Source organism: Lampetra planeri, chromosome 32, assembly GCF_965212315.1.
Source record: "Lampetra planeri chromosome 32, kcLamPlan1.2.h2, whole genome shotgun sequence".
NCBI lineage: Eukaryota > Metazoa > Chordata > Hyperoartia > Petromyzontiformes > Petromyzontidae > Lampetra > Lampetra planeri.
In genome coordinates, this window is record NC_136138.1 from 8,943,375 (window position 1) to 8,955,800 (window position 12,426).

Here is a 12,426-nt window from a genome sequence, read left to right on the forward strand (position 1 = left end):
TCGGTCAACCCACGGCACCAGGGTCTGTCCCGTGACCTCCTTCCTGCCAGCGGGCGTTTGACACTTCATATGTTGCCTTCAAGTGCCGTGGTGACGTCACCGCCACTTAGTGGCGAATGGCGGTGTTGTTGTTGTGACCTGCAAGAGAGCCGACCCTGAAACTGCGATGGAGGTTATGGAGCGGACGTGCATTTTCAGTGACCTAGACCGCATTGATTCGGTAGCGTCCTGCACGTCACATGTTTAGCAATAATCAGGTGCGTGCAGTTTGTAACAAAGGTTCGATTTGTATTTTAATGGAGAAGATGGTTAAACATCGAACTTTCAGTTCAGTTTCAAAGGGTGGGCAGTGGTGGAGCGTGAGGGACTGGTGTTTGAGAAGCCCTGAAAGAAATAGCGCAACCGATTCCGTGGTGTACAAAATTCCAGAATATGCCACAGGGGGCAACAAAAATATCCCAAAATACTGGGGAAATGGGGAAAACTATGCAGGTAAAAAATGAAATAAAAATTAATAAAAGTAAAATAATAAAAATCACGACGTTTCGGAGGCAACACAAATCTCTGTCATCAGGTGGGACCGTCACAGCCAGATTTGCTGCATCAATTTTTATTTCATTTTTTACCTACGTGACTTTACCGAAAGAACTAAGAGTATGGATCCTTGCAGTCATGAAAGCTTCAAATCTAGAAAGAACTATGCAGATTGCATTGTCTGGAGTGGTGTCCCTTTTACCTAATGGAGAATATCTGGGACTTTTTTATTTCCTGGGAAGACTTTATAATTTTTTTGGGAAGGAAAAGAACAGAAATGTGACCAGGAGGAAAATCTAACCGAAAAGAAACCTCCACCTTTTTTTTTTTCCTCACACGCCTCTCCGACCCAGATCCGTAACGTCACCATCACCTTTTTGAAGCAAGTCCTTTTTGGGGTGCCTCCGTTGACGGTGTCTCAGGCAAAAGAGAATCTTCTACAGTTGGTTGTCCTGTGTCTGAGAAAATAAAAATCTCCGTTGCAGTAGTGAAACCCTGTGGGAACCGACCCCATCCCACACCTCTGCTTTTAGCACAGTTGGCTACTTACGGAGCGAAAGAAGTTCTATATATGTACGTACAACGTAAGAATAACAATTTGGTAATGCCAGCGATCCGTGCGCACTTTCATCGTCACACTCTCTGCAGGATTATCGGTCGCGTCCTGAATGTCTCCATCTGTGCACAAAGTCTCTAACGTCCACAGTGGAAATGAATGTGAACAAGTTTAAACAGTGGGACATCTCAGTTTGACAACCATCCTCTGTTATTCTTCATTCCCTGCCAAAAACGTATTTTAAAGTTTGCGCCAAATCCTTAAGCCCTTGGGATTGGATGTCAAAACGTCACGCTGCACCGTAGAATGTTGATATTCTTCCATACGGCAGCATCATCGTCATTATAAATACGCTGAACACTTCACTCCGTGCCTGACCTGAGGTGGGCCGAGGCTGAGTAACATTTTTTTTTTACTCTGTCCACAAAGTTCAAACCTGTTGTGCAGTTTTCATTCGGTGTAATTACTCCTTAGACCAACTAAAAAAAAAATTCCCGTATATTTTTTGCGTGTGCGGGGGAAGATAACATTGTGAATCGTTTTTAGACCAACATTTTCATGTGGGGATGGAGGCTTCACAAAGTACTTTGCCAGCGCCAAATGAAACAAATGCTACAATGTGAGGATGTGGGGCCTGTACCGATGAAAAGAGGATTAAGGGTTTTTTTTTAAACAGTTATTTTGTTTTAATCTCTTTCTTAGTGTGTGTGTGTGTGCGTAAGCATTTTCATTATAGTTCACTGCTGTGTAATAGATAAGAGTCGCTTGTTTTTAAATAAAATTACTCATTTAGGGAGGGGTGGGGTGGAGAAGGAGGTGGTGATATTTTACGAAGCGGGAAAATGAGGCTGTGATATTTTTGGTGACTGGCCTCGACTCTTATTGCCAGGTAAGTGAAACTATCCAACGTTCTTTTATCTCCGTGCAAGAGGAAAAACAACGTTTTTACTTCAAGTTATGCACGTGTAAGATTGCTTGTTAAGCGGCGACGATGCAATTGCTGTTCCACAAACAAACTGCAGATTTCTCCTTTTTCGTGTCTGTACACCTAAGTTGTCCTTTACATTGCTGATGGATTTACCAGTGACGGTGAGATTTGGGATATGTAAAGCATTTTCACGTGACCCACATCCATTTATCATTGAGTGTGCGCCTCACAAGGGGATGATGAGAAGAGGTTTACGTGGGTGAGAGTTGAGGGACTGGGATATAAACTGAGACCTCCTTTACCAGTGGCAAAATATAGTGATAGGTTTTTACCCTTTCAACTGGTACAAAACTGACACCTTTATACAAGGCATCATGTTTGCAATAACCACAACACAAGCAGTGAAAATGCAAACAAAAAGAAACAACTCTGATAATGATAATGATATGCACTGTCCTTGAAGTTGATTGGTCCACACCCGAGACAGGTTTCCTTAAAGCATAGTCTCACATGGTGTTGGACCAAATGACGCCAAAAGGCGTTATGTTTTTTGTTTGCATTATGACTGCAGGTATTGTGGTCTATGCGAACATGAGGTATCTGTTTTGTTGCCAGATAGAAGGGTAAAAAAACCAATTATCATATTTTTTACTGGCAAATGAGGTTCCAATGGTGTAATCGCCATCTGTTTCCATCTGTGTGGAGATGGTGTTGCCCCCCCCACCCCCCTCGTGCTTGCGTGGGTTTTCTCAGGGTGCTCCGGTTTCCTTCCACTTGTGTAATGGAGACGTCACGGAAGGAAAAAAATAATTCTAAAGCCGAGACAACGGAGGGCGGCGGGCGGGGGGGGGGGAAATGGATTCAGCGGTGCAGAGGAGCCAGATGGGGTGAGGGTGTTTTCGACCAGAGGGGCAGCAACAGAGAAGCTTTGAGCTCGCTGAGCAGTAGTTGACGAGGCTCTGGTTGCTGGGACACCCACAGAGAGAGAGCACAGCAGTGCAAGACGAGGATGGAGAGCGAGGGTCCGTGGAGGGTCTTGCGGACGGCGATGATTGGCTTGGGGGGTCGGCCCCTGCAGTCGATCCTTCGGGACTGGTGGCGCGAGAGACTAACGGCGTCGCTCGCCGCTTCCCCGTGTGACCCCCCCCTCCTCCTCTGCCCGCCCGACCCCCGCACGCAGATGACGGAACAAAGGAAAAACAAGCAGAGGCAGGGCCTCCTCTCCAGCAGCCCCCCCCACGGCAACGTCGTGCCGCATCAGGCCGCCACGTGACACTGCACTCGCCCCCACCGCTCCCTCGGCTCTCACCTGCACTCCGCACCCCCCCCCACCCCCTATTCGCCCACCCACCTATCTACCAACTTAGCTACCTATCCACCTGCCCATGTGTTCACCGACAAACCCTCTCGCCTATTTGGCAACTAACCTACCTATCTGCCAACCCGGGTGTCCACCGACCCACCTACTCGTGCGCCTACCCCCAACCCTTCTCAAACACCTTTTCCTTCGTTTCAAAATCTCCCTGCTCACATCAGCGCGCCACTTTTATTCAAACGGCGGCAGTTTCTTTTGGTGTCGTGCCCCCGGAGGTGGCGTTTTTGGTTTCCGTTTTGTTTTTCATCGTCTGCCACATCTAGTTGGAATAATAATATTTATCCATTGTTATTATTCATCCGTGCGGTGTGCTTTTTGGTTTAGTTGCACAGTCTGGGAGCTGTGTTTTGTAGACGTGGTGACAGAAGTGGTTGGCGATTCGTGTGGGACCACCTGAAGGTCAGTGGCTTAGCACCAGGTTGTAATGCATGTTGATGATTATTTATAAACCGGGCCCTCTGCCTCCTGCCCCCCTCTCCCTGTTTATTCCCCCCCAACAACTTTCTTGCCACCCACCCCCAACCATATGCAACCACCACCCACGAGCCATATCCCCTTTCCTTCCAGACAGCTACCCCTCCCGCCTCACCCACCCCCACCACAGCCCATGCCAGACATCTGACTACCCCCAACTACCCCGAAAATAAATTTCCCTCCTCTTGCCCACACCCCCCCCCCTTGCCTCCCTCATCCTGCAGTCGTCACGCAGTTCAATCACGTCCCATCCACCCTGCCCATGGCCACCTCCTCCCCACCTCCCAAAAAAAAACGAAACTAAAAAAAAACCCCACTCGGCTTTCGCCCACAACAGTGAGTCACGCCGCCGCTGCACGTAGGCCCCGCGGGGCGCAGTGGTGGGGAACAAAAAAAAATCGTAGGAAGTCCCCGCTGTAGAAATTACTGCCGCTCGATAGATTTTTTTTTTCTCAAGTCATTTTCGGCAATCTTCGGCAAAATTGGGGCCTGCCGGGCTGGCTTCGTGACGTACGCGAGCTGCCACTCCGCGCAACCAATCGCAACAACATCATCATCATAACTACCGAGTGCCTCTTGTATCCTTGCCGTTGGTTGTTAACAGTGGGCGTTTTCGTTTTCCATAGCCGCAGATTTATGTCCCTGGACTTTCCGTTTTTGCGGCGGTGGATCCCCGATTGGGTCACCGGATACACTCCACCGGTTGTGGGTGCGCGTGGGCTCGCGTGACCTGCGTACGTACATATGGTATGCTGATACTTCTTTCGCACCGTACGTAGGCAACCGCACTTATCGGAAGGCCTGCGGGGGGGAGGGGGGTGACAACAACCAACAAAGTGGTTGAAGGAAATGGGGTTTTCAATCTAGATTCTAAAGACATATTTACCCCCACGACGGCTGTGTGCAGTAAAATGGCTTCATTTACTTTTGAAGCAAGCGGCGGGGGGGGGGGGAGTTTAGAATAATCCAAAGATCTGCACTTTAATACTTTATTGTGCCGCGTTGTGCCGCAACTGCCAGTCCCAACCAAACCGTGTGCTTGCGGGGTTGCTTTTATTTACAATCTGGTGGCCTTTGTTTTAAGCCCATGCTTAATTTTTTGACAGCCGAATTCAAATGCTGTTTAGACGTTGACAGTTACTGTACATATAGACGTCACCAGCTGTGGGTTAGCAATTGGGCTGCACATGTTGCTGCCTCCATGTGTAAATTATATATTTATACGTGAAATGTCCACGGGCGAGATTAATCGTTGAGAAATGTCGGTGGTGCCTTTTTTGTGAGTTAGACTCGTGTAGAATATATTGGTTTATTTCAGGTCTGTAAATTATGCCATTCTTATGTCAATGTTGGTCTCTGGTATCTCTGCCTTTTATTATTTTGACGGTTCATGGGTTGGGCTTGCTCGTCTTTGTGTGCCAAAGAGATTAAGACAACTGGACTTTCGTCTAAAAAACAGGAACCGCTCAATCGAGTAACCATAATAATAAGGGTCGTCCATCTACAATACAGCACCCGCACGGCTACACCCAGATGCATGGGCAGGATGCGCAGATGGCTCTAATTCCCAGCAGCACCACTCATCCATTACCGCACGCGTCGCCGCACGTGACAGACGACCATCGCTTTGATGCACCGTCACTGGCCGGGCGCGACAGGATGGCGAGGTGGTCCATCTCATGATTTTTTTAAAGGGGGGGGGGGGGGGCAGTGGGTTGGTTAGCAGTGGCGTGCATGCGCGGCACGCATGGACACGTGACCGCACGGACCTTTTTCTCCACCCGCCCGCCCACCCCACGTCCCTCCCCTCCACACCCCCCCCGCTTCCAATGTCGCAATTGCTGCCGTACAGCAATGATAGCCTTTTGGGCAATCGCTGCCCGCTAGAATTTCTCGACGACCCCGTGACCCCAGAATGGCAGCGACGTCGATCGTGCGGTGACTGGAGGGGAGGTGGGGGTGGGGGTGGGGGTGGGGGTGGGGGTGGGGGTGGGGGTGGGGGTGGTTGCGCGACGAGTTATCGAGCTGTCGGTCTCGCGGCACGGTGGCTGAAATCCCACGGCCAAAAAAAAATTGCAACACCCACCAATTTGATTCTGGAATATGAACAAACAAAAACTTTTAACCAATCGGACGATTGATCTTGGGTTTTTGGTTTCCAGATTTTTTTTTTTTCGAAATGAACAAATGTGAACCGCTTTTGTTGAAGAAAAGGGAACGAAACTTTTGGAGGGCATGCCACATGCAGTGGCTTGTAGATTATGCGTGTGTTTGTCATTGACAAGGCCATGTGTTTTTTTCACATTGCAGGCTCAAAACGGGGTTGTGTGTTAATGTAAGAGACCTTGACTTTTCTAAGCACGGCTCATAATTTATGCAACGAGCAACGCCCCCTCCTATTGACGGTGTGCAGCATTTCTCTGTGTGCGGTGTGTAGCTGTATAAGCATTTGGAACTGGGGTGGGTGGATGTGGGTGGGTGGGGAGATAGGAATGTAATCCGTGCAATATTTAACATTGCAGTAATTTATGCAGCCTGGCTTGTTTACCGGGAGAAACTTTTTTTCGTAGCTCGGACCCAGCAGTCCCAGTTACGTGGTCAACGGTGCGTTGCCAAGCGCTTCGGGATCTTGTGAACAGTGCCGCCAGCATGTGACACTTAAGGGTGTGATGCGGTTGATCTTCACTCATTTTCAGATGGGGCACCACTTTCGCCAAATACGACATCGGAGTGAGGGCCGCCACACATTTGAACCGTTGGGGTTTGACAGCGCGATGATGGTGTTTTCCACACTTGTGTTTGTCGCGGGCTGCACTAAAGGCCACCGGCGGGCCTTGCAATGAAGAACACTGGTGTAACGGATTCGTCGCTCTATAAAATCGATTCTCAAGCCCTAAGATGTTTCGTCGAATCGTGCTCGTTAGAATCGATTGTTTTTATATTTTCCATTCGTATACCAGTACGTTTTATATGTAATCGGTTCCCATTACCCCCGCTGCTGCTGATGCCTCTACATTCGCAATGTTATATTTACAACAATAACAAAAAAGCCGCTCTTGAAATGTATTGTGACCCGCCGAACCGTGACAATTCATGGCGTCGCAATGTTGTTGCGTGTTTAGTAGTTACAGGGCCACTGGCTCCATCTTCCAAGTCCCCAATGCCTGATTTATGTGGCACTTAACGTGCGTGATAATAGTAATATATTTGTACTCGCGGGTCTGTCCACTCTACGGAGAGAGCACGGTGTAACACTGGTGAGGTATCGAAACGGCAGAAACGCCAAATAAATGAAATGTATATTTTCCGAAATGCCCTTTTTGTTTGTTTTGCTTCTTGCTAACGTCTTTTTTTATTTCTCAATCAATGTTAGAACCAGGTGAAAAACCCCTGGGAGGTGAAATGGATTTCGTTAGCACTGTAAGGTGCAATTATTGGCACGGTGAAAAGGATTGGCAATATTCCTTTTTTTAGGAAGTTGAGATTGCGTTTTTAAATTGCTCGCCTGCTTAAAATAGTTCTCTGCCGCGGTGTTGTGCAAAAAATGTCAGGCCGGGCATTCCAGTGGCACACTAATGTATTTACAGCCTCCTTTCTTCCTCTCCCAACACCTTTTTATGGGAGATGGCCAAATCCACAAACTTCCGGTAGCTGCCATCCATCATTGGTGGTTGCTCATCTTCATGTGCCTGTCTGGTGCTGGTGTCGCTGTGTCATTCCCCCTCCCGAGCGCTGCCTCCATCCACCCGTCCATGTTTTTGTTCCTCATTTGCCCTCTGCCCTCTCTCTTACCTTCCACCAGCATTTCCGTTGCCTTGCTGGGGTTCCTGTTTTCGAGACATTCTTCTCATGTCAACGCACGAGGCCGATGCTTTACAAACTAAATTTGAGGTTTATTTTGATCAAATGGGCACCGTAAAAGCAGTGGCCGTGCGGATGGCAATTCTTAAATTATCCAGTGATGGTACACATTTGACCCAACTGCTTTTTGGCATAGAAGAGGTTTATGCCTGAAACGAATAATATTTTACAGCTCTTTGTCAATCCACTGCTGAACGAAGGCCCTTCCCCCATGCCATGTTGACAAGTGGCATTTAACCATACTTCACCGTGCGAGTCGGTGCGATTTGGTGGAGTGGGTGCCAAGAACCATTTCAGATATCACCGCTGATGGTTAGCCGGTGTCAGGAGTTAAACTCGAAGTTGTGCCGAGCTCAAAGCGCAAGTGTCTCTTATGGGCTTCGTAATAATACTAATCTGCCTGCATTGGTCACGCTGGGAATGGCAGACACGGCATAGAAAATTATCCCGGTATGTTGGGGGCCTTTCTAGGGATGACTTTAGCAGCCTTGCGTGCACTAAATGACCGTAATATAAATACTCACGCATCATTTCGGAGAATCCGAACCTTTTCAGCATCGGTGAGTACCCAGGTGCCAGGGAGAATTTCCGGTGCTCTGTTTTGGGTTGGCAACACCAAAGAAGTGGCGATTACTGCTTGGCGTTACCGCAGCAGCGCCTACTCTCGACCCACCGCATGACACCACACCCTCCATCACCTACGAAATGCAAACATTGCCCTGTGACGGAGATTGTAATGCCCGGCATGTGGCTGCACCCTGGATACTGTTTTTGTTTTGTTCAAAGAGATTTTTACAATACAATATGGATTTATAAAGTGAACTTTTTTTTTACTTTACTTTTTTACGTTACCAAGTAAGGCCCCCACTGAGCCATATTGCTCGCTTTCAAAAGAGAGACCTGGCCACACATAGCTACAACGAAGTGGCTTATCACGTGGAAATTTATAGCAGCCAAATGCTCTTCAGCGCGTGCTGTTGCTAAATGTGGAGGGGAAAACCGGAGGACATGGAGAAAAATCCACGCGACCACGGGAACATGCAAACTCAAACTATACAGGCGTCGGGGTCGAGATTGAACCCACGACCTGTATACCATGCGAGGTAGTTTAACATCTCGCCGTCATCCATGATCGATCCACTGCTCGATGAAGGGCTCTCCAAGTCCGTTGACTTGCCTCTCTCACGGTCCCCGCGATCTAACAGCCTAAAAAATGCACCAAACTGCCTACGCCCATCGTGGGTCTGTGGCATCAAAATGCACCTGCACATCGAGACGCACTATGCAACCGCAACTATTTGGCTGATTTTTTTTTTCTATCGGGCAGCTCAACACGAAAGTTTCATTTTGTGGTGGATCTGCTTTTTCACGGGGGTTTTCGTCACCCAATGGTGGTGGCTATGCACGTGGCTCTGTAATCGATCACTGTGGAGACAGCGGGGGGGCGGGGGCGTTGGGGGGGGGGTGTGGACCCGCCACTTGGCTCCACACGCCTGCGGTGGAGCAACATATTGAGGAAATTGCATGACTCCGCGACAGCCACTTTGCATTTCGCGTTGAGCCTTGCGGCGATCAGCTGATCGGTCGGTCTGTGCTTCGCTTTTGGCAGGAAATATTCTGCCCACCGCCACGAACCCACCCAAATCCTCCGCAGGGCATCCCGTGGCTTTTACCCCCCCCGCACCTCCCACGAACTTTTGCCGGCCTGGGTAAAGCCGCCCCTCCGTTGCTGGAGGCCCATGGCAGAAGCCCTCGAGTCGTGGCTCCTGACGTGTGTGTCTGGTTTTCTTTTTCAAAGGAATGTTTAGTGAAACTGCCACAAGTAAAAATAACAAGCAAACCAAAAAAAATAAGACATTTTCATCAATGGTATTGTGGGCTTAACAGGAAAAGTGTATAATAGGTGACGTTTTGGGGCACTGAGCCCTTCCTCATAGCAAGGCCATTGGGAGTTGTTCTTATGTTGTGTATTTAAAGATTCTCTTATCGGCATCATCGGAATGTCACCTTTGTTTAAATTGAGAAAAAAAAGGCAGACTCAAAAAATACCAGGATTTTTTTGTTATCTCTGAAATTTTAGCCGGTGTCTGGGCGATTATGTATAACAAACACAGCGGATGTGCCTCTGGTTTAAGCCCATAACTAAATACAATATGCTACGTTTTATACGTCACCTGATTTGAATGTCTGCATGCCATTTTAGGCTGATCTACCAGTAAAAAAAAAAGTTGCTGCCAGTGTTCGCTTTTGGCAGCCCGCGAGAATGTGAACATGGCGCAGCCATACGTTTCTATCGCGTAAATTCCACAACCCAAACACTGGCAGGCTATATGGGTGGCAACTGCTTATAAAAAGTGGGATGTTTCCCAGTGGCTCCTGATGATCATTAAGGTAATGCGGAACACTTGTGGACATGTGCTCGTACCCACCCCGTCGCCACCGTGTACAGTCTGACAAATCAATGAGTCCTGATCGCTTCGTCGGACATTAGACCCCGTGGTATCGTTGTCAAGAGCAGAACGAGCAGCCTATACTGTGCTTGTGGCACGGCCTCAATATGAAATATTACAATTGTCCACAAACTGTAAAGGCTTGAAATACGACTGAGTTTGTTTTTTTCCCCTCCTGTAAATACTTTTACAGTTTCTGCCCGCATGTGGGATTTCTAAACCTAACGGGCCCAGCTTTTTTAATTCACCCCTAATTCATGATGTTCTGTTGTCCACTCCCACGAGTTCACTCTATGTTACAAAAACAAAACAAACTTCTTCGTAAAGTGATATTGTAATCAAATTTAATGAGAGCCCAAGTCCAAAATGTACGTTTTGGTAATTCTCTTGTGATTGTCTTGCGAGACCAATTGAGAACTCCATAGCGATGCCCCATGCAAAATTGGCCTCAATGTTCCTGATGAATTGGCCGGTCTGATGGAAGGTTTCAAATCCTCGTTGAGGTTGACTCAGCCCATCGTTCCTCGGGCGGTCAATTAAATAAGTACGGACAGCCCTTGACTTAAGAACATTATTCGTTTCTGGGACCCTGTTCGTAAGTCCGAACAGGAAACTACTGTATATGTAACTGCCCACACGTGCACAAGCACGAGGCAGATTCATTACATCTCGCGGTTCAATTTGCAAGTGAAAGTTTGCGTTTTAAGTCAATGTTTAAAAACAAATCCTTCATGGAAGCTGGTTCGTAAGTGCGGGTGTTCGTAAGTCGCGGACTACCTGGACCCTCGTTGTGGGGGAATGCCAGGAGTGGTTGTGCTCTGGATAAACTCGCCCCCTGCCATAGGAATGTGTAATTTCCACCGCAGGCTCAAGGCCGTAAACAGGAGATGAGCACGAATGCCTGAATGCTCATTTGAGTAGGAAATAACCTTTCGTCCTTGATAATTATCAATGTGCGTGATGCGGTAGATGAGACGCATTGCAGAAGCTGATTTTCCCCTTGGACAAGAGCCCGCTTCCGTCATGTGCCAAACTGCCGTGGGGTAACCACTTGGCACAGACGTATAGCGACGAGCTCATCGGCGTTTAACGAAGCTATTATTATTATTAACGATGCCCGCCCATTGTTATTTCCTTTGCTTAACATCAAGAAAGGGCGCTTTACACGCATAATCCATCGTTGCGTAACGTTAACACGCGCACAGCATCGACATCACTGCGCCCGTGTCAGGCGAAGGGTTGTCATTTGACGTCGCGTAGTTTGTGCGGGTAGGGGGATGTCCATAGATTACACTGGTCAACACACGTTTTCTGGCATAAGATATTCCAACGGTTATAAGGTAATTGCGGGGTGCTGATTCCAAATCTGGCATCAGTTTTTGTCTATCACATTAGGTTTTTGAGATCAAATATTGCATTTTCAATCAAAACTGCAGAAGAAAAATATTTAATAGATGTGGATATCTACATAAAATTATATTATAAACACACTATCCTAAAAATACAGCACCATATTTTAACACTAAAGCAGTCACTGACTGGCAACAACTTGCAATCATAAGTGACAGAGTTAATTTCGGGTAAAATCAATGAAAATGGGGTATGCCGATAGAATAAAAATGAGATGTGATAGAGAAAATCTGAGATCAGATTTGGAATCAGCACCCTGAAATTAGTCTAAAACAGCTGCAAAAGTCCAGGCCAGAAAAACATGTTTTTTTGTTGACCAGTGTTATCAGCCGTGGTGGCGTAGCTGCCGAGTGTGCAGGATGTGCAACTGCGCCAGGACCCATGGGGAGGGGGGTGGTGGTGGATTTGGGGGGGGGGGGGAGGAGGGCCTCAGGTGCCGGGTTGTAAAATTGGATCAGGAGCCCCTTCCAGTTAATTCGTTGCACTAGGGGGGCCTGTGCCAGCCACGCCACTGATAATTATCGGACGAAGATGACTGTCACATCCATCGCTCTCCCACAACGCCCCCCCCCCCCATTAGCCGAATGTACAGCAGGGTTAAGTGCTGTTAGCGGGACATCTGTTTGTGTTGAGCATGACACGCGGATGGAGTGTCGTGGCCTATCTCGGTCTCTCCGGTGTTTACACGCCGCAATCGGTTGCTAACTTAAAGGTTGAGTCGACCTAGGGGAAGCCCAGGACCGGTTCAGATATAGGGCGCCGCCACGGTGGCGAATTGTCAACTACCTCGCCTTGTGTACAGGAGAACATGGGTTCGATCCCGACCTTGACGCCTGAT

At 48.0% G+C, this 12,426-nt stretch overlaps 1 protein-coding gene across 2 annotated transcripts in view; it reads left to right on the plus strand.

Moving 5' to 3' along the window:
* Positions 1 to 5,830, plus strand: part of LOC144729404 (inositol 1,4,5-trisphosphate-gated calcium channel ITPR1-like) — a 154,616-nt gene extending 148,786 nt beyond the window's left edge. For both annotated transcript variants that reach the window (XM_078609666.1, XM_078609667.1), the window contains exon 58: positions 3,199 to 5,830. In XM_078609666.1, coding sequence (XP_078465792.1) covers positions 3,199 to 3,291 — 93 coding nt within the window. In that variant the 3' untranslated portion in view covers positions 3,292 to 5,830. The remainder of the gene's footprint in view (positions 1 to 3,198) is intronic.
* The last annotated feature ends 6,596 nt before the right edge of the window (positions 5,831 to 12,426 follow it).